This window comes from Armigeres subalbatus, unplaced genomic scaffold (genome assembly GCF_024139115.2).
Source record: "Armigeres subalbatus isolate Guangzhou_Male unplaced genomic scaffold, GZ_Asu_2 Contig344, whole genome shotgun sequence".
Lineage (NCBI taxonomy): Eukaryota > Metazoa > Arthropoda > Insecta > Diptera > Culicidae > Armigeres > Armigeres subalbatus.
This window is the reverse complement of record NW_026943091.1, coordinates 19,806-42,527: the sequence shown is the minus strand read 5'-3', so window position 1 is coordinate 42,527 and position 22,722 is coordinate 19,806. Positions and strand designations below refer to the sequence as shown.

At 47.0% G+C, this 22,722-nt stretch overlaps 1 protein-coding gene across 1 annotated transcript; it reads left to right on the top strand.

Annotated features, from left to right (window-relative positions):
• Window positions 1-7,174: 7,174 nt before the first annotated feature.
• Window positions 7,175-11,312, top strand: LOC134204019 (uncharacterized). The gene is made up of 5 exons (XM_062678855.1): window positions 7,175-7,180; window positions 7,245-9,144; window positions 9,189-9,351; window positions 9,395-9,695; window positions 10,014-11,312. Exons 1-5 carry the CDS (start codon window positions 7,175-7,177, stop codon window positions 11,310-11,312), a joined length of 3,669 nt encoding a protein of 1,222 aa, XP_062534839.1.
• The last annotated feature ends 11,410 nt before the right edge of the window (window positions 11,313-22,722 follow it).

Genomic DNA, 22,722 nt, shown 5'->3' with positions numbered 1-22,722 from the left:
ACCGAAAACGGCAATGTCAACGAACACGAGCGGAAATCGAGATAGATACAATGAAAAAAGGGCTGACAGTTGTGTCATTCCACTAGGCTAATGCCACAGCTGCCTTTCGCCCCGTAAAACCGTGGTAGGCTTTGGGGAAAGCCGACCCAATCCAGCCGTCCGGCTTAACCAACCAGATGGGAGTAGGACCAGTTGATTCCTTCCTAACTTACGCCGATCCGGCTCTGAACACCGAGGTGTCAACCCCCGCATGGCCTCGCTGCATCAGCAAACATAACCATGGGATCAAAAAGGCGACTTTTCCAGCTGGGTTCGAGGGCAGCCCTAAGGGGGAGCCAACAGTCATGAATACAGCCAAACCGACAAACAAAGAAACGGAAGTGAACCCCTTCGCAATAAGAGGTTTGGAGAGATCTCCACCCAACGTATCGAGTGCGAGAGATATGGAGCTGAATGACATAAGTAGCGAAGTAGTCGTCGTGAAGAGCGATAACGGTGCGGCAATAGTCGGCAAGCAGCAGCACAGTATGGTGGAGATAGGGTCGAGTGGCGTCCTGCAGAGCTTGACCGTCGTTATGGTGCAACTCGATGACATTATCGACTTCACCAACGGACGGGGCAGTATGTCTAGAGACCTGAAGCTGAACCTAAGAAGGAACATGAAAGGCTTGCGACTAGACTGGAAGGCTGTGGCAAAGCAGAAAAGAGCACACAGACTGCTGCGAGGGACTCGCCCGGCATTAAGCGCCATCCACAGAACGCAAGAAGGCGTCGGGAGAGCGCAAACCAGAAGAGCGGGCTCCCGAACACGAAAAATGCAAGCACGGGAGAACGGCGTAAGAAGGAAGCAAGGGCGAAAGGCCGAAGGAGGGAAGCCAACCCGATCAAGAAAACCAGCGGTCGGACGGTTCCTGGCAAACGGTAGCCAGGAAATCGAAGAAGAAAACGGCAAACACGCGCGCGGCGAGAGCGAGAAGGGTGGATCACTGCTTATTAAAACAGAGAAAGGGTGCTCAGGGCGATGCGCAGTGTCAAGAAACTGGTGCCCCCCCCCCCCGTAAAAAGGTTCGCAGTATAAGGAGGACAAGAGCGGGCGAGATGATCCTTGTCTTAAGGAAGGACTCACAGGACTTAAGGACTACCTCATATGAAGCACTAGCCCAGGAGGTCCTAGGCGAGAGGCTCTAGGCTCTACATAACGAAGTGATCCTCCAATGTAAGCAGCTGGATGAGGTCACGACATCGGAACAGATAGCCTCGGCCGTCAAAGACCAAAGTGAAGTGGTGGTGGCAAAGGCGTCCATCCGCCTGCGAAGAGGACCGCAAGGGACGCAGATTGCCACGGTGAGGTTACCGGCCGCCCACTGGAAGGTCGCCCACTTTGACGGTGGTAGCTTCAGAGAGGCTATGGGTCTGGAAGAAAATACGGAAAGTTTGAGCGGCGACGAACTGGTTGCGGTCTTGTCTCGAGCGTGTGACGAAACTATGCCGAAGAAGGCACGATCACGGAACTGCAGAAAACCGGACAAGTCACCAGAAGACCCCTCAGCGTACAGACCAATCTGTCTAATAGACACGGTAGGGAAGCTGCTGGAGAAGTTGATCCAAAACAGGCTGTCGCCATACGTGGAGGAGGCGGGAGAATTATCGAGCGAGCAATTCGGCTTTCGGAGAGGACGGTCTACTCTAGGTTGTAACGTTTATGACGTTTTTATCTTTTTAAGTAAAATCATAAATTAAAATTATTTAGAATTAAATAGTGAAACATTACATTACGTAAATGATTTGCAAACCGGACGAAAAGAAATTTGAATTTTTATTTGTATGTCGATTACGAGGTTTGTGTCTTGACTAAATTATTATCCAAATTGAAATTGACCATGTACTGTTGTAGTGTTCTCATGTGCTCGTTTATATCGACTCACCGAAGGCGCGCACTCTTTGTCGCCATTTCAAATTTATTTGGCGCAAATTTAAAATAATTGACGACTTTTCAAAGGATAAGTTTCTTAAATAAAATTCAGACAAGAACTCGATCATTTCCCTAAGTGAACGGCTGGTAATTAGAAGTGTTTGCGAGTAGGCTACGAAGTTTTTCAGTATTTTAAGTTGAGTTTGGCTAGTTTGACTAATAGGTAAAGTGTAATTGGAGTGAATTATTGGAGTAAATTATTCTGTGTCTATTTTAATCAAATTTCTAAAATTAACAGTTAACGTAGCGTAATGTTTAATGTAAAGTTTTTGTTAATGAAACGAATTCGCGTTGGACTTTTCCAGCGCACTGCGCTTTTTGGTACGGCTGGATTTTGAGTATTCGACCGGAGTCGAGTACGGGAATGCGTGTGGCGTCTACAGGGCCCGCCATTTCGTCCAACGGATATCGAGAGCTCGAGCGTGCGTTAAGGCCCGCCTGTAAAGGTAGTTAAACGGAGGAGGAGTGAAGTCGCTCGTCATAAAGCGAAAACTCGGCGGTCGCCAATCAACCCTCGAAGGTAAGATCCCCAAGCCAATTCCCGTGGATCATTCCCGAGAGTGCGGTCCCCATACGTCGTCAATAAACGTACGCTGGACCGAACCCGAACCGACGGTTAGTAGTCTTCTTTTTAGTCCTTTCTCGGTGAACCGCAAAGGTACGCGAAGCCGGGTCGTTAGGGAAAGGAAGCTACTAGCTTGAGGGAACGGTTATTCCGGACCACTCTCGATTCCGAAATCGGAAGCCTTCCGTCCAGCCGGCACTCCCTCCGCATCTTTAGTTTCGGCCATATCGCTCGAGCTCAACCTCCATCGCTGCGCGCCAATCTGCAGCATCTGCGGCAAAGCAAATCGGCCGCCATCGCCACAACCTGGTCGGAGGACATTGTCGCCATCTTCTCGGCGGAGTACTTCCAACGCATCAGTGCAACGAGAAGCAAAAACCTGCGCAGGTATGTGAGCTTGTTGATTTAGCTCTTTTTCTCCATTCCATACCGTTAAAAATAGTCCAATCCGAATAGTAGAATAAATGTTGTGTAGTAATTCGAAGTTAGCTTGAGTTTTTAATTTGTATTGCGTTTTACGGGGCTGGGAAAATTCACTCCCATTGCGTTGGCTGTGGCTAGTAATTCAGTTTCTCGAGTTCACTTCGTAGATTGCTTTTCGTTTACAGTACAGCGGGATGAACGAGATCAGGTAGGTGGGAAAAAGTAGAGTATTCTAAGCGTAAGAAATTTTGACCGTTCGAGGGTCCCCAGGGGTAAAGGGTCTGTAAATGTCGAAGAACACGACCGGTGGTCTCTCTTCGAGAGTGGCGCTTAAGCCACCGTGTTTTAAAATCACCTCGAAACAATTCGCGAACGGTTACAAGGTGCCATAGAATCGGTTGTTGACACTGCAGAGGTCGCCCAGGAATGCAAGCGACGCGGTATACGTTACTGTGCAGTAATAACACTCGACGTGTGGAGTGCATTCAACAGTGCGTGCTGGATGGAGATCGCGAACTCGTTGCTTCGACTAAGAGTACCGGTAGGGCTGTACAAGGTTCTGGGAAGCTACTTCCACAATCGAGTATTGATCTACGAGACAGACGAGGGCTTGGCTAGCGCAGTAAGAAGCTACAGTTGGCGCATCATAAAACGAAGATGATAGTCATCAACAACCAGAAATCGGTGCAGGAGGCGACAATTAGAGTCGGTGGCTGCGACATCACCTCCAAGAGATTTTTTAAACAACTGGGGGTGATGCTCAAACGATAAGTTAAGCTTCAAAAGTCATTTAGACTACGTCTGCAAGCGCGCTGCGAAGGCGATAGCGGCACTATCGAGGATGATGGATAGACGGCTCTAGCAAGCGCAGGCTTCTGGCAAGCGTGGCGGTTTCAATACTGCGATACGGAGGTCCAGTCTGGGTGTCGGTGTTGAGCGCAAACTGCAACGTGCGAAAGCTGGAGTGAAGAGTACACATAGGCTAATAGCGCATATCGCACCGTATCTCGCAAGGCGGTATGCGTACTCGCGGGCATGATGCCTATTAAACTGGTGGTGAAGGAAGGCGAGGAGTGCTACGCCCTCAGGGGTACCGGTAATGCTCGCAGGAAAATCAAAGCAGCAGCGGTAGCAAAATGGTAGAGGGAGTGGAACAACTCGGCTAATGGAAGGTGGACACATCGCCTAGTCCCAAGTGTGTCTGCGTTGATTAGCAGACCTCATCGAGAGCTAAACTTTGCCTTGACTCAGTTCTTAACAGGCCACGGTTGCTTCAGGTGGTACATGCACAGTGTTGTGAAGCAGTGTCGCCTATCGCCCCAAACTACAACCCTGGTGCACTTAGTTAACTGCGATTCTATATCTGCTGCTGCTGATTGCAAAACAAAAGATTGCCTCCGGTCCAGCAAACCATCTACGGCAGGTCAGCTCCAGTTTTTGTGAGCAGGAATGAAGAGTGGACAGAAAGCGAAAGTGCGATAAAAACAACCACCCGAGTCTATCCATATCTCCGGCAGGCGATAGTATGGTGAGAGTTCTGATCGTTGCTTGTGAGAAGGCTAGAGAGCTGGTCCATCTAAAACTGCAGTGGTGGATATGCTGGCGCGAGTATAGAGGATATTCAAGAGGAGCGTAATTCCATTCTCGATATTCGTTGTCGGGAAGATCATGATCATCGGTCTGGTGATGACCAGCTTTTTCTTTAGATTCCACAGTTAGTTACTTCCGATCGTCCAACTGAATCACAGGCGCGTAGTGGACTTCGCACGTCCAAGAATTTTTTTCCGTGTTTAGTATTAAGAGCAAAAGTTGTTAGCATTAAGTCGAATAAATGTAGTGTTGTGTCATTGTTAGTTTTATTAAATACAGTGTTTTACTATGTCCGCGAGTGTGTTTTGTAATTTGCCAAGAAGAAATATTATCCCTGAACAACAGCGGTGCTGGTAAATGGATAGCTACATTCTCCAGAAGATCGCCAGCCAAAGGAAAGGGTTTTCCACTCTACCCAATCGGACCAATCGAGTGTTAGGGAGCCACCTAGGAATTCGAAGGAGGTAATTACCCGGTTCCTCAACATTTTGGTCCTTCGAACCGGATACGGCTGGACCACGAAAGGAGATCACTGGAAATACCATCAGGGTTGCTTGGAGCCATACTGCGCTCAAATTCGCGCCATCATTAAAGGAGGCATAAAGGAGGCGATCGCCATTCCCAGGGCGCGAACAATTACCACCCCGCCATCACACTCGCGGACAATTGGTCTTTTTGAAGCTACACAACAGGGAATTATTGGAGGTTGCATATTATCCCAACTGCATTGGCTCGGTTTGGACATTCATCGAATTGATTTCTTGTGTTGGTGAGTTGGAACAACTTATATGTCCTGCCGAAGGGAGGACGAAATACCCTTTACTAACTGGAATTTCATCAAAATCCACATGTGAATCTGCCTGTGAGCTGCGCGGTCTTTGATAAATGATAATTGGAGTGTGTTTGGAGGATATTTCCTGTCGATCTGGAGCGTTTCACAACGTGAGATCCACCCAGCGGTGTTAGACTGGCCCAAGGATTCGTCGAAACCGTGCGTCGAAGTTTCATCCCCTATGGAATTGCTGAATTACTGAACCAGTGCGATGGTTTATCTCCCAGGTAAATTAAACAAGTTCAGTATATGTTCGGCCGAAGCATCAGTTTCTAGATTCTAACGCCATTTTTCGACGTGTTTTCCTCATATTCACCTGTTGGAGCATCACCTTACTATTGGAGCGGCGATCTAGTGTTTCCCAAGCGAATGCGCAGTAATCGGAACTGTCTTCAACTCGACCATGTTTAGACCGTTTTTTGAAGATTGGATCTACCGCTAATTAACCACCCACATCAGCAACTACAAGTGAACAGAAGAGGTCACGGCAACAGTTATCTGTCCAGGTGAGTCACATAGAAGGTATATGTCACCGAAGCAGGACGACAGTGACTGCACGTTTTAAATAAATTAAATCCTCTTCGACGAATCATTTGTGACGACTTGCTGAGAGCACTTGGTGGAATTTTGCGAACTGTGATTTTGGATTTGGGATTTTGCTCTGCTCAGGGTTTAGCACCACTGTTTGTTGATCAGGTGAGTTAACACAGTATATGCCCTGCCGAAGCATAAAATTTGGATATTACACCTTGTTCTGCCTCTTTGATTTCCTGCCTTCTTTGCGTTGACGTTGAGCAACAATAACCACCATCGTGCCACATTATATAACTACGAGTTGGATTATCGTTTGGGTACAGCCACTTGTTTTTGAAGGTAATATACACTAGTATATGGCCTGCCGTGGCCAGGCTTGTTGGATACTACATTAGTTCCTTATCCCCACCCCCCCCCTCGGTTAACGTGTTTATAAGCTGTGCTGTTGGACGTCTGGCATTATCGATCAACAATTGGAGTCCCAGTGTTCCTGCTTTGTTTATGTGGATTGGTGACGCATTTCACTGTGCCAGGTAAATACACCGAGTATATGCCTGCCGAAGCTTGGAATCACGGGGATCACTACACCATTCATCTCTCTTTCCGCTACATGTGCGAGTAACTCCAATCATCATGGCACCCCGTAAGCTGACATCGTTGAAAGCTTTGGTCGTGAAGCTGGGTGAAATTCAAGCTGACCTGGACGATATTTGGAAGTTCGTTCAACGTTACGATGAGGCCACCACCGCGACTGATGTCAACATGCGCTTAGAGAGGATTGGCGAACTTTGGGAGAAGTACGGCGAGACGTTGGTGGAGATCAAATGCCATGACGACTACGACGAGGATGATGAGACCTTCAACAAGGATCGTCTTATCTACAGCGATCGATTCTACCGCTCGAAGTCATCCCTCACGAACAAAGGGAAGGAGCTACAGGGTCTACCGGAGCAGGATCAGTCAACGCGTGCTAACGACTCGATGGTGCATGGTGTCCTCGACCATGTGCGACTGCCGCAGATCAAGTTGCAGTCATTCAACGGCGACATCGACGAGTGGATTAGTTTCCGTGACTTATTCACTTCCTTGATCCACTGGCGGACTGATCTACCGGAGGTGGAAAAATTTCATTATTTGAAGGTGTCTTCAGGGGGAACTAAAGGCTCTAATCGATCCACTAAAGATAACGCAGGATAATTATAAGATCGTGTGGGATGCGCTTACTAAGCGCTATAATAATAGTAAGCAGCTTAAGAAAATGCAGGTTCAGTCGCTCTTTACTCTTCCTTCGCTTTCTAAGGAGTCGGTTTCGGAGTTGCACGTTCTAGTTGAGGGGTTCGAAAGAATTGTGCACACGAATTGTGTTGACCAGGTTGTCGAGCGGAGCGGAGTACAAGGATCTCCTGCTAGTCAATCTTCTCACCAATCGTTTGGACCCGGTGACCCGCCGAGTTTGCGAGGAGTTTTCATCCACGAAGGAGCAGGATACTTTGGAGGATCTGACGGAGTTTCTGCAGCGAAGGATTCGTGTTCTCGAGTCGCTTCCAACGAAGGCGGCTGAGTCTAGGGGTGCTCAATCGTGGCAGCAACAACCTCAGAGGCAGAGGCAGTCCACAGCGAAGACCAGTTACAGCACGATGCAGTCATCGTCAGGAGCACGATGTGTGGCATGTAAGGAGAGCCACTACCTCCATCAATGTGGCGTGTTCCAACGGATGTCGGTGACTGACAGAGATGCCCTGCTGAAAACCCACTTCCTCTGCAGGAATTGTTTCCGAGTGGGTCATTTGTCCAAGGAGTGCCAGTCCAAGTTCAATTGCAAGAATTGTAAGGGTCGTCACCACACTTTGGTGTGTTTCAGGTCGGAGAAGGATAGTTCTGCAAAGGTCGCAGCGGTTGCTAGGGGCAACCATCCTTCAATCCCAAAGGAGTCCTCCGGAGTCAACGAAGCTTCTGGTTCGGGTTCCTCTCAGGTGGTCAATATGACGGCCACCGACATTTCGGTTTCTGGTGCGGCTCAACAATATTCTTCGCAAGTTTTGCTGGCAACTGCGGTCATCGTCGTGGAAGATGATCAAGGTGGAAGGTTTCCTGCTCGCGCTTTACTGGATTCGGGCTCAGAGAGCAACTTCATCACGGAGCGACTGAGTCAACGGATGAAGACCCAAAGAGAAAAGGTGGATATATCGGTGCGAGGAATCGGTCAAGCAGGAACCAAGGTCAAATACAAAATACAAGCGGTGGTGCGGTCGCGAGTGTCTCCTTTCTCGCAAGCAATGGACTTTCTCGTTCTTCCCAACGTAACGGTGAATCTGCCAACTGCTACAATGCGCACGGAAGGTTGGTCGATACCCCCAGGAAACAAACTGGCAGATCCCGCTTTCTTCGAGTCCAGTAGACTGGACTTGGTACTCGGTATCGAATCATTTTTCGATTTCTTCGAAACCGGTCAAAGAATTAACCTAGGCAACCAATTGCCGACGCTGAACGAATCGGTTTTCGGATGGGTGGTGTGTGGAGGTTTATCCAATTCACATCAGGATCTGCACATTACCTGCAACGCTTCCGCAACAGAGAAACTAGAATCTCTAGTTGCCAGGTTCTGGTCTAGCGAAGAGGTTGGTTCGGTCAAGGTACTCTCACAGGAGGAAAAACGATGTGAGGACCTATTCCAAAATACAGTCCAACGGAATCCCGATGGCAGGTACACGGTTACACTCCCGAAGGAGGAAGGCGCTATTCAACGGTTGGGCGAATCCAAGGACATTGCGATCCGGCGTCTTCAAGGTACGGAGCGACGGCTGGCGAGAAATGCCAACTTGCACAAAAGCTACCACAATTTCATGGAGGAATACGAGTCGATGGGGCACATGGAGAAGGTCGAAGGGGCGGCCTTAACAACAAAACAGCGGTGTTTTCTACCGCATCATCCCGTTTTCAAGGAGGACAGCACTACTACTAAGGTCAGGGTGGTGTTCGATGCCTCTTGCTCAACATCGTCCGGCGTATCGCTCAACGACGTGCTGCTGACTGGACCGGTAATACAGGATGATCTCAGATCAATCATTATGCGAAGCCGTACCAAGCGAGTCATGCTCGTTTCTGACGTTGAGAAGATGTTTCGGCAGATTTGGGTTAACCTGGAGGATAGGGCTTTGCAGTGTATCCTGTGGTGCTCAGATTCTGAAGACAGCAGCAGTGTATATGAATTGAAGACCGTTACGTACGGTACTAAACCAGCTCCTTACTTAGCCACAAGAACTCTCAATCAGCTTGCGGTGGATGGAGAAATATCATATCCCTCGGATCACGTGCGGCGAGTGAAGACACCTATATGGATGATGTTATCACGGGAGCAGACACGGTGGAAGAAACCTGTGAGTTGCGGAAACAGCTGAGTGATATGATGGAAGAAGGCGGTTTTAGACTCAGAAAGTGGGCATCCAACAGCCCCAAGGTCTTGGAAGGACTCCTGAAGAAAGTTTAGCGATTCAAGCGGGGACGGAATCATCTTGGACCCGGATCCGTCCATCAAAACCCTCGGGCTTATCTGGATGCCGAAGAGTGATCAGCTGAAATTCAGCTTCAACATTCCTCCGGTGCGACCAAGGCAGCAGTACAGTAAAAGGGAGGTACTCTCGATTATAGCTACGCTATTCGACCCTTTGGGGTTACTCGGAGCCGCAATCACATCTGCTAAAATTGTGATGCAGCTGCTGTGGAAATATAGGGACGACGACGATCGTGCGCTGGACTGGGACCAGCCCATACCTTCGACGGTGGGTGAGACGTGGAGGAAGTTATTTGGCCAGCTTTCTCTGTTGAACGAAGTCAGGATTGACCGCTACGTCTTCGTTCCTGCTGCTGTTTCCACGGAGATTCACTGCTTTTCGGATGCCTCCGAAAAGGCATATGGATGTTGTGTTTACCTAAGAAGTGTAGATGCAGCAGGGATGGTAAAGGTGTGCCTTCTGTCGTCGAAATCACGAGTGGCGCCATTAAAATGCCAAACTATACCACGTTTGGAATTGTGCGGCGCTGTTTTGTCGGCGGAACTCTTCATAACGGTTCTCGATTCATTAAAAATATCCACGCAGGTGTATTTTTGGACAGACTCTACCTGTGTCCTGCGTTGGATCAAGGCCTTACCGACAACCTGGACTACGTACAGTGCTAATCGAGTGTCAAAAATCCAGACGCTCACAAATCCAGAACAGTGGAGGCACGTTCCAGGAATAGAAAATCCGGCCGATCTTATTTCGAGAGGCCTCATGCCGCAAGAGATCATGCACAACGATTTCTGGTGGCATGGACCGAGATGGCTGGAGAAGCAACCCGAAAATTGGCCAGAATCTTCAGAGCTATCAAGCGGAGCTGAAGCGGAGAAGGAAAAGAGACATACAGCTGTCGCATGTATGAACTCATCAGTCGAGGAGTTTAACGAATGGTACCTAGGACGATCCTCATCGTACATCGAGCTCGTCAGGCGAACTGCCTATTGGTTACGGTACCTGAATCTGCTGCGAACACCACGAGATCATAGGAATCCACCGAAGTTCCTCACAACAGCGGAGCTGAAGGGAGCAGAAATCAACTTGGTATGGAGAGTTCAGCAGGAATTTTTCGTGGAGGAATGGAAGGCACTGTCCAAAGGAGACTCTGTTCCGAGTAGGTCGCCACTGCGTTGGTTTAGCCCGTACATATCAGAGGATCAGGTTATTAGAGTAGGAGGACGACTAGCGCATTCGAAAGAGACAGAGGATACGAAGCACCCGATGGTTTTACCAGCACGCCATCAGCTTACAAGGCTGATTCTACGTTATTTCCATGAAAAATTACTGCATGCGGGGCCGCAGTTATTATTGGCTACTGTTCGATTACGTTTCTGGCCGCTTGGAGGAAGAAGCGTGGTTCGAAGCGTAGTACATCAATGCATGAAGTGCTTTCGGGCGAAGCCATCATCAATCGAGCAGTTTATGGGAGAGCTGCCAGCGCCACGTGTTACCGTATCCCGACCGTTTTCTCAGACCGGCGTAGATTATTGTGGGCCATTTTTTGTCCGGCCAGCACCTCGCCGCCCAGTGGTAAAAATGTATGTCGCTGTGTTCATTTGCTTGTGTACCAAGGCGGTGCATCTCGAACTTGTTTCGGACCTGACTACTGACAGGTTCATCCAAGCCCTGCGTCGATTCTCGGCCAGAAGAGGAAAATGCGAAGATTTGTACTCCGACAATGGCACAAACTTCGTTGGAGCGCGGAACAAGTTGAAGGAATTGGACGAGCTACGAGACACTGCTCGGAACAAGGGACACGATGGCATTTTAACCCGCCGAGTGCTCCTCATTTTGGAGGCCTATGGGAGGCCGCGGTACGGTCCGCCAAGATTCATCTTGTGAAAGTAGTAGGAGAAACGCCGTTATCACCCGAGGATTTTACCACGTTGCTCATACAGATAGAGGGTTGTTTAAATTCCAGACCGTTGACGCCCATGTCGGACGATCCCAACGATCTGGAGCCATTAACACCGTCACATTTTTTGATTGGTTCAAGTCTGCAAAGCTTACCGGATCCTGATTTGGAAAATGTCCAACTGAACCGACTGGATCGCTTCCAATTGATGCAGAAGCTGCTGCAAGATTTTTGGAAGAGGTGGCGGCGTGAATATCTGTGCCAGCTTCAGGGGAGAAATAAGCGATGGAAACCATCAATTAAGATCGATGTTGGTGGGCTAGTGATAATTCGGGAGGATAACCAACCTCCAATGAAATGGAAATTAGGCCGAATCATTGCTATCCATCCTGGTACAGATGAAATAGTAAGGGTGGTTACTCTGAAAACGGCATCCGGAATCCTTAAACGCCCAGTAGAAAAGTTGTGTGTTTTACCATTTCTGCATTCATCAACCAGCTAACGAAATGTATGACTCCAACCCAACCTTCCCACTTTCTTTCCCGTCGAAGAGGATATTCTATTTTATTTCAGAAATTGAAGCAATTCCTGGGTGGGCGAGGATGTTGTGAAGCAGTGTCGCCTATCGCCCCAAACTACAACCCTGGTGCACTTAGTTAACTGCGATTCTATATCTGCTGCTGCTGATTGCAAAACAAAAGATTGCCTCCGGTCCAGCAAACCATCTACGGCAGGTCAGCTCCAGTTTTTGTGAGCAGGAATGAAGAGTGGACAGAAAGCGAAAGTGCGATAAAACAACCACCTGAGTCTATCCCTATCTCCGGCAGGCGATAGTATGGTGAGAGTTCTGATCGTTGCTTGTGAGAAGGCTAGAGAGCTGGTCCATCTAAAACTGCAGTGGTGGATATGCTGGCGCGAGTATAGAGGATATTCAAGAGGAGCGTAATTCCATTCTCGATATTCGTTGTCGGAAGATCATGATCATCGGTCTGGTGATGACCAGCTTTTTCTTCAGATTCCACAGTTAGTTACTTCCGATCGTCCAACTGAATCACAGGCGCGTAGTGGACTTCGCACGTCCAAGAATTTTATTCCGTGTTTAGTATTAAGAGCAAAAGTTGTTAGCATTAAGTCGAATAAATGTAGTGTTGTGTCATTGTTAGTTTTATTAAATACAGTGTTTTACTATGTCCGCGAGTGTGTTTTGTAATTTGCCAAGAAGAAATATTATCCCTGAACAACAGCGGTGCTGGTAAATGGATAGCTACATTCTCCAGAAGATCGCCAGCCAAAGGAAAGGGTTTTCCACTCTACCCAATCGGACCAATCGAGTGTTAGGGAGCCACCTAGGAATTCGAAGGAGGTAATTACCCGGTTCCTCAACACACAGCTTTGAACATGCGGCTTCCCCCGCATGTCCGTAATGCCCAGATGTGACAGACACGACTGAGCATATCCTGTTATGTCCCGGTTCGAAACGGAAAGGAGTGCGATGTTGGAGTCATGCAGAATGGACACTACCAAAATTTTGTCGGAACTATGTGTGCTGATCCACCTTTAGTTTCGTGCCAACAAAAATCGAAATGAACGCTAGTTTGGACTTTAACGTTTTCCTTAATAGATTGTATATTTGGATAAATCTGTGATTCGATTCGTTTTAAATTTCACCTTCTAATAACTCTGTGAACATCATAGCAAAATGATAGTAAAAGTTAGCACCTAAAATCTAAACTAAATTCGAGCCCTAATTTCACTTTTTCGGTTCATGACATCAGCTCGAGCTGATTGGGATATCCATCCGATTCGACCCCAACCGCAGAGAAAACTTCTTATAACAATGCGGTTAGTCAGCATGTCATTTTCCAGGCAGCATCGCAAAGCCTACATCCCCACGCTGCAGAAGGCGACAGAAAGCCCACGACGATTTTGGGCAGCGCAGAAACTGTCCAGTGCACCCTTCGTTGATCACCACCCCTTGGTCCACGATAGGGGTGGTGGTGGTGTGATACTTTTGCCTTTTATCCAACATGTTTCGCCCTTTTCGCAAGAATTTTCCGACAGAACATTCCACCAATTCAACTTCGGGAAGAAAAGGGGCACCGGAGTTGAAAGTGACTTCATTATAATGTAACCGCAAGGGAAAAGTTGGCCTACCGAAGTGACATCAAACGAAGACGACGCGCGGCTTTTGGCATTCGCTTTTATTTCGCATTATTAATGGAACGGAACATACACCGCTGATGACTCCTGCCCTGCTGCTGGGTGGTCGGAATGGTCTCCAAATTGGCGCACCTTAATTTATACCGTTTAAAAGAACCATTAACATGCCGTTTTATAGCCATTGTTGCAGTAAATATGCGACTTCCACTTGCCGTGAGATGATGACAAAAGTGACGATGCTGGTGCGTGAGTACTCTTGTTCTTGTTGGCACTTCAGCAAAATTTCCAATAAATTGTAAAACATTTCACCGTATAACACTCAAAGCAGAATTCCTTGAATGGTTGGGTGGTTGGGTGGAGTGTGTATCACATTAATTCTAATTTACCTACCATTTATTTGGTACTAAAACGGGGCTAACCCATGTCATACAGTGTTGTTAAATTTAAATTAACATTTCGTGTGTTGGAGAACACAGATGTTACTCAATTGGCATAGTATAATAATTTCACACATATTTGGTTATACTCATTTTTTAAGGAGCAAGAACGGCTGAGAAATAGCACGCCAGACTCTCACTCAGTGGACTTGAGTTTGAGCCCTGTGTTGTGCTTTTTTCTGATGTGATGCATATTTGTGGACGTTTCGAAGAACCAGTGGAATTCTCGTAGACTTTTCCAATTGATATCACCGTAACATCCCGTTGAAACTCCACAGAATTTTTCATGAAAATATCAATGTAAGCCCTATGTAGTTTCCTATTGGAACTTCGAAAGCCTTTGCATAAAACTATGGAGAAGAGTTTCCAAAAATATTCACCCAAACGCTAATTGTTGGATTTGCTTACAATTTTGTATAAGAAACTACCAAAATCTGTATAAGAACTGGGTAATAGAGTGATTCAAATTTTGACTTTTTTGCTCCTCTATGCTTAAACGATGGCATTTGCCATTTTAATAATCGTCCTAAATTATTAGCTAATTTGGATGTAATTTGACTGAGCACAAGCAGTTTGAAGCTTGTATGAAAATTACTATGAAAACAGTAACTTTTGTAAAAAACCGTTCCCCATCATTGCCCATTAAGCTCTAAAAATGTATGAATACGTTAGCAACATAGAAAATTTAACAAACGTTGCCAAACGATTTGATGCTGGCAACAAAAGTTATTAGGGAAATATTGAATTGTGGGAAATTCAATTTAACACGTAAAAGAATAACATCAATATCAATAATGAGCATCTCTGTTTTCTTTATAGTTTTGTTCACAAAAGTCGGATTGCTTCGCAACAACAACTGACATTCAGCTTAGGATCTATTCTATGATGGCGATGCGTTAAATATATTCAAATAGTATCTGGGCTGCTTCACGAAACGATCTTTTACATAAGTGGCAATTCTCATAGTAATTTTCATATAACCTTCAAATAGCACGTGCACAACCAAATTACATCCAAATCAGCTAAAAATTTGGGAGGACTATTAAAATAGCAAAAACAACCGTTTAAGGATATGGGAGCGAAAAAGTCAAAATTTGAATCACTCTACTGGGTAAGTATGTGCGAAAATGTTAGATTCTTATCAGCACAAAAAATGTAAGCTTTCATACAAATATTGTTAGAAAAGCTTGCAACATAGTAAGGTTTAATACAATATTTGTATAAGCATCTGGCAATTTCGCATATGCTTACTTCTTATACAGATGTTGGTAGGTTCTTATACAGAATTGTAAGAAAAGCTGACAATCACCATTTGGTCGTTTTGCCAAAAGGGTCATTTGGCCGAAAGGATCATTAGACCAAAAATTCTCTTTGGTCGAAATGGTCTTTTGACAGAAAGGCCCGCACGGGTCAATATTTTTGACCATATAAGCCGTCGGCCAAAAGCTTCCTGCCAAACGACTAATTTGGCAAAGCAGCATTTTCGGCCAAAGACCTATTCGGCCAATTGACACATGCTCGGCCAAAGGTCATTTTTTGCAAAACGATTATTTTGGCCATACGGCATTTCTAGCCAAACGATTTGTTAGAGAGAACGACTTTTTCTGCCAAGCTACCTATATGTCGCTTCCATCCAAATAATATTTTCGACCAAACCATTTGCGACCATATAAACGTTTCTACTAACGTTGAATTCGACCAAATTGAATTCGGCTAGATGACTTTAGGATTAACGTATTATTTGACCAAGTGGCATTCGAACAAATGGCTTTTCACCGAATAACTTTCGGAAAAACCATTTGGCCAAATATGCCATTTGGCTAAACAAACCATTAGGCAGAAACCCATCTGCTCGAAAACGTTATTTGGCCAAAATGGACAACTGTTCATTTGCCCGACATGGTCGTTTAGCAGAATGGGTCATTTGGTTGAAAATGTTGTTTAGCCGAAGTGGGCGATCGAAAATGCCATTCGAACGAACTGATAGTTCAGTCGAATAGGTTATGTGACCTTAAATGCCGTTTGGCTTAAATAGTTGTTTGGCAAGAACCATTAGGCCGATCGGGTTGAGATCTAATCCGTTCAGCAAATCACATTCTCGACTATGTCATGACATATTCAGCTAAATTACCCTTTTTGTCAAACGACCATGTCGGCCAAACGGCATTTTCGAATAAACGACCTATTCGGCAAATCAATTTTATCGGCAAAAGAACCAGTGGTCCATTGTGGACAAATGACATTCTCGGACCGATGGCATTCTAGCTAATGGTTAGTTCGGCCAAATAATTTCTCTCGAAAATTTCAAACAATTTTATTTGGAAATTCCGAACACTTTTTCTTTGTGGAATTCAAAGAATTTTTGAGAAAAACATTATTGTGGAAAAATCCGATAAAAATCCAAAATAATATTTTAGGAAAACTGGAAAACCTCATTTTTGTACATTCAGAAAAACAAATTCTAAAGAAGTTCGTTAGATTTCTCCAGCGAAATTCGAAAGATTCTTAATGTTTCCAAAATTTGAACAATAATCTTCAATAAAAGAACGAAATAAAACAGTCGCCTCGCCGATTGACACTGCCGCCACCGAATAAAATAATGAGGCGCATACTTCTGCAGCAATAGAATTTTTAATGCCAGTGCTCAGTGAAACGTTATGAAGGCTAAAATGCCACATTCATAAACCTTCAGAAGTTCCTTAAGAAACTCTTCCGGAAGATCCTTCGAAAATTCCTCCGTAAGTTCCTTCAGATATTTCTCCAAAAGTTCCTTCAGAGATTCGTCAGAAATGCCTCCGGAAATTCATTCAGGAATTCCCTCAGTAGCTCCGTCAGGAATTCCTCCGGATGTTCCGTCAGAAATTCCTCTGGAAGTTCCGCCAGGAATTCCTCCGGAAGATCCTTCGAAAATTCCTCCGTAAGTTCCTTCAGATATTCCTCCAAAAGTTCCTTCAGAGATTCGTCAGAAATGCCTCCGGAAATTCATTCCGGAATTCCCTCAGTAGCTCCGTCAGGAATTCCTCCGGAAGTTCGGTCAGGAATTCCTCCGGAAGTTCCGTCAGGAATTCCTCCGGAAGTTCCGTCAGGAATTCCTTCGGAAGTTCCGTCAGGAATTCCTTCGGAAGTTCCGATAGGAATTCCTCCGGATGTTCCGTTAGGAATTCCTCCGGAAGTTCCGTTAGGAATTCCTCCGGAAGTTCCGTTAGGAATTCCTCCGGAAGTTCCGTTAGGAATTCCTCCGGAAGTTCCGTTAGGAATTCCTCCGGAAGTTCCGTTAGGAATTCCTCCGGAAGTTCCGTTAGGAATGCCTCCGGAAGTTCCGTTAGGAATTCCTCCGGATGTTCCGTTAGGAATTCCTCCGGAAGTTCCGTTAGGAATTCCTCCGGAAGTTCCGTTAGGAATTCCTCCGGAAGTTCCGTTAGGAATTCCTCCGGAAGTTCCGTTAGGAATTCCTCCGGAAGATCCGTCAGGAATTCCTTCGGAAGTTCCGTCAGGAATTCCAACGGAAGTTCCGTCAGGAATTTTTCCGGAAGTTCCGTCAGGAATTCTCGCGGAATTCCGTCTGGAATTCCTCCGGAAGTTCCAACAGGAATTCCTCCGGAAGTTCTGTCAGGAATTCCTCCGGAAGTTCCGTCAGGAAGTCCTCCTAAAGTTCCGTCAGGATTTCCTTCGGAAGTTCCGTCAGGAATTATCCTGGAAGCTCCGTCAGGAATTCCTCTGGAAATTCCGTCAGGAGTTCCTCCAGAAGTTCCATCAGGAATTCCTTCGGAAGTTCCGTCAGGAATTTCTCCAGAAGCTCCGTCAGGAAATCCTCCAGAGGTTCCGTCAGGAATTCCTCCGGATGTTCCGTCAGGAATTCCTTCGGAAGTTCCGTCTGGAATTCCTCCGGAAGTTCCGTCAGGAATTTCTCCAGAAGTTCCGTCAGGAATTCCTTCGGAAGTTCGGTCAGGAATTCCTCCGGAAGTTCCATCAGGAATTCCTCCGGAAGTTCCGTCAGGAAGTCCTCCTAAAGCTCCGTCAGGAATTCCAACGGAAGTTCCGTCAGGAATTTTTCCGGAAGTTTCGCCAGGAATTCCTCTGGAAGTTCCTTCAGGAATTCCTCCGGAAGCTCCGTCAGGAATATCTCCGGAAGTTCCGAAGAATTTTTGAGAAAAACATTATTGTGGAAAAATCCGATAAAAATCCAAAATAATATTTTAGGAAAACTGGAAAACCTCATTTTTGTACATTCAGAAAAACAAATTCTTAAGAAGTTCGTTAGATTTCTCCAGCGAAATTCGAAAGATTCTTAATGTTTCCAAAATTTGAACAATAATCTTCAATAAAAGAACGAAATAAAACAGTCGCCTCGCCGATTGACACTGCCGCCACCGAATAAAATAATGAGGCGCATACTTCTGCAGCAATAGAATTGTTAATGCCAGTGCTCAGTGAAACGTTATGAAGGCTAAAATTCCACATTCATAAACCTTCAGAAGTTCCTTAAGAAACTCTTCCTCCGTAAGTTCCTTCAGATATTTCTCCAAAAGTTCCTTCAGTGATTCGTAAGAAATGCCTCCGGAAATTCATTCTGGAATTCCCTCAGTAGCTCCGTCAGGAATTCCTCCGGAAGTTCCGTCAGGAATTCCTCCGGAAGTTCCACCAGTTCCGCTAGGAATTTCTCCGGAAGATCCTTTGAAAATTCCTCCGTAAGTTCCTTCAGATATTCCTCCAAAAGTTCCTTCAGAGATTCGTCAGAAATGCCTCCGGAAATTCATTCCGGAATTCCCTCAGTAGCTCCGTCAGGAATTCCTCCGGAAGTTCCGTCAGGAATTCCTCCAGAAGTTCCGTTAGGAATTCCTCCGGAAGTTCCGTAAGGAATTCCTCCGGAAGTTCCGTTAGGAATTCCTCCGGAAGTTCCGTTAGGAATTCCTCCGGAAGTTCCGTTAGGAATTCCTCCGGAAGTTCCGTTAGGAATTCCTCCGGAAGTTCCGTTAGGAATTCCTCCGGAAGTTCCGTTAGGAATTCCTCCGGAAGTTCCGTTAGGAATTCCTCCGGAAGTTCCGTTAGGAATTCCTCCTGAAGTTCCGTTAGGAATTCCTCCGGAAGTTCCGTTATGAATTCCTCCGGAAGTTCCGTTATGAATTCCTCCGGAAGTTCCGTTAGGAATTCCTCCGGAAGTTCCGTTAGGAATTCCTCCGGAAGTTCCGTTAGGAATTCCTCCGGAAGTTCCGTTAGGAATTCCTCCGGAAGTTCCGGTAGGAATTCCTTCGGAAGTTCCGATAAGTTCCGTTAGGAATTCCTCCGGAAGTTCCGTTAGGAATTCCTCCGGAAGTTCCGTTAGGAATTCCTCCGGAAGTTCCGTTAGGAATTCCTCCGGAAGTTCCGTTAGGAATTCCTCCGGAAGTTCCGTTAGGAATTCCTCCGGAAGTTCCGTTAGGAATTCCTCCGGAAGTTCCGTCAGGAACTCCTTCGGAAGTTACGTCAGGAATTCCTTCAGAAGTTCCGTCAGGAATTCCTCCGGAAGTTCCGTCAGGAATTCTCGCGGAATTCCGTCTGGAATTCCTCCGGAAGTTCCGTCAGGAATTCCTCCAGAAGTTCCGTCAGGAATTCCTCCGGAAGTTCCGTCAGGAATTCCTCCAGAAGTTCCGTCAGAAATTCCTTCGGAAGTTTCGTCAGGAATTATCCTGGAAGCTCCGTCAGGAATTCCTCTGGAAATTCCGTCAGGAGTTCCTCCAGAAGTTCCATCAGGAATTCCTTCGGAAGTTCCGTCAGGAATTTCTCCAGAAGTTCCGTCAGGAAATCCTCTAGAAGTTCCGTCAGGAATTCCTCCGGATGTTCCGTCAGGAATTCCTTCGGAAGTTCCGTCAGGAATTCCTCCGGAAGTTCTGTCAGGAATTCCTCCGGAAGTTCTGTCAGGAATTCCTCCGGATGTTCCGTCAGGAATTCCTTCGGAAGTTCCGTCAGGAATTCCTCCGGAAGTTCTGTCAGGAATTCCTCCGGAAGTTCTGTCAGGAATTCCTCCGGAAGTTCGTTCAGGAATTCCTCCGGAAGTTCCGTCAGGAAGTCCTTCTAAAGTTCCGTCAGGAATTCCAACGGATGTTCCGTCAGGAATTTTTCCGGAAGTTTCGCCAGGAATTCCTCTGGAAGTTCCTTCAGGAATTCCTCTGGAAGTTTCTTCAGGAATTCCTCCGGAAGTTCCGTCAGGAATTCCTCCGGAAGTTCCGTCAGGAATTCCTCCGGAAGTTTCGTCAGGAATTCCTCCGGAAGTTCTGTCAGGAATTCCTCCGGAAGTTCCGTCAGGAATTCCTCCGGAAGTTCCGTCAGGAATTCCTCCGGAAGTTCCGTCAGGAATTCCTCCGGAAGTTCCGTCAGGAATTCCTCCGGAAGTTCCGTCAGGAATTCCTCCGGAAGTTCCGTCAGGAATTCCTCCGGAAGTTCCGTCAAGAATTCCTCCGGAAGTTCCGTCAGAAATTCCTCCGGAAGTTCCGTCAGGAATTCCTCCGGAAGTTCCGTCAGGAATTCCTTCGGAAGTTCCGTCAGGAAGTTTCGTCAGGAATTCCTCCGGAAGTTCCGTCAGGAATTCCTCCGGAAGTTCCGTCAGGAATTCCTCCAGAAGTTCCGTCAGGAATTCCTCCAGAAGTTCCGTCAGGAATTTCCGTCAGGAGCTCCTCCGGAAGTTCCGTCAGGAATTCCTCCAGAAGTTCCGTCAGGAGCTCCTCCGGAAGTTCCGTCAGGAGCTCCTCCGGAAGTTCCGTCAGGAGCTCCTCCGGAAGATCTATCATGAGCTCCTCCGGAAGATCCATCAGGAGCTCCTCTGGAAGTTCCGTCAGGTGCTCCTCCGGAAGTTCCGTCAGGAGCTCCTCCGGAAGTTCCGTCAAGAGCTCCTCCGGATGTTCCGTCAGGAGCTCCTCCGGAAGTTCCGTCAGGAGCTCCTCCGGAAGTTCCGTCAGGAGCTCCTCCGGAAGTTCCGTCAGGAGCTCCTCCGGAAGTTCCGTCAGGAGCTCCTCCGGATGTTCCGTCAGGAGCTCCTCCGGAAGTTCCGTCAGGAGCTACTCCGGAAGTTTCATCAGGAGCTCCTCCGGAAGTTCCGTCAGGAGCTCCTCCGGAAGTTCCGTCAGGAGCTCCTCCGGAAGTTCCGTCAGGAGCTTCTCCGGAAATTCCGTCAGGAGCTTCTCCGGAAGTTCCGTCAGGAGCTCCTCCGGAAGTTTCGTCAGGAGTTCCTCCGGAAGTTCCGTCAGGAGCTCCTCCGGAAGTTCCGTCAGGAGCTCCTCCGGAAGTTCCGTCAGGAGCTCCTCCGGAAGTTCCGTCAGGAGCTCCTCCGGAAGTTCCGTCAGGAGCTCCTCCGGAAGTTCCGTCAGGAGCTCCTCCGGAAGTTCCGTCAGGAGCTCCTCCGGAAGTTCCGTCAGGAGCTCCTCCGGAAGTTCCGTCAGGAGCTCCTCCGGAAGTTCCGTCAGGAGCTCCTCCGGAAGTTCCGTCAGGAGCTCCTCCGGAAGTTCCGTCAGGAGCTCCTCCGGAAGTTCCGTCAGGAATTCCTCCGGAAGCTCCGTCAGGAATTCCTCCGGAAGTTCCGTAAGGAATGCCTCCGGAAGTTCCGTCAGGAATTCTTCCGGAAATCCGTCAGGAATTCCTCCGGAAGTTCCGTCAGGAATTCCTCCGGAAGTTCCGTCAGAAATTTCTTCGGTAGTTCCATAAGGAATTTCTTCGGAAGTTCCGTCGGGAATTCCTCCAGAAGTTCCGTCGGGAATTCCTCCGGAAGTTCCGTCGGGAATTCCTCCGGAAGTTCCGTCAGGAATTCCTCCGGAAGTTCCATCAGGAGTTCCTCCGGAAGTTCCGTCAAAAATTCCTTCGGAAGTTCCGTCAGGAATTCTTTCGGAAGTTCCGTCAGGAATTCCTCCGGAAGTTCCATAAGGAATTCCTACGGAAGTTCCGTCTGGAATCCCTCCGGAAGTTCCGTCAGGAATTCTTTAGGAAGTTTCGCCAGAGATTTCACAGGAAGTTCCGCAAGGAATTCCCCAGGAAGTTCTACCAGGAATTCCGCCGGATATGCTGAGCCAACCACTCTGGAAGTTCCGTCAGGATTTCTCCGAATTTCCATCAGAAATTCTTCCGGAAAGTCCGTCAGATTCCTCTGGAAGGTCCGTTAGGTCGATTAAAATTCTTCCGAAGTTCCGTCAGAATTCCACCGAAGTTCCGTCTGAACCCTCCAGAGTTCCGTCAGAATTCTTTAGGAATTCCGCCAGAATTCGTTCCCAGAGATTTCAGGAAGCTCTGCAAAGTTCCCAGGAAGTTCCACCAGGAATTCCTCGGAAATCCGCCAGCAACACCTCTGGAAGTTCGCAGGAATTCCTTGAATTTCCATCAGGAATTCTTGGAAAGTCCGACAGGAATTTCTCCGGAAGGTCCGTCAGGTCAATTAGAAATTCTTCCGGAAGTTCTGTCAGGATTTTTCCGGAAGTTCCGTCAGAATCCCGGAAGTTCCGTCAGGAATTTCTCAGAAGTTCCACCAGGAATTCCTCGGAAGTTCAGAATTCCTCTCCGTTGAATTCCTCCGGAAGTTCCGTCAGGAATTTCTCCGGAAGTTTCGTCTGGAATTCCTCGGAAGTTCTCAGAATTCCTCGAAAGTTCTCAGAATTCTAAAAATATTTCAGAAAACTAACTCTAATAATTTTGTTCGTTGCGTGACACCTAACTGATAATATGAGAAATTTTGATCGTACCACGATTGTTGTCTCATATTCAAAAAATTTCACGGCGGACATTTGTTTAGTAAAATTTTGAGGTTGAACGAGATTTACGACATAACAAAATATTGAACAAT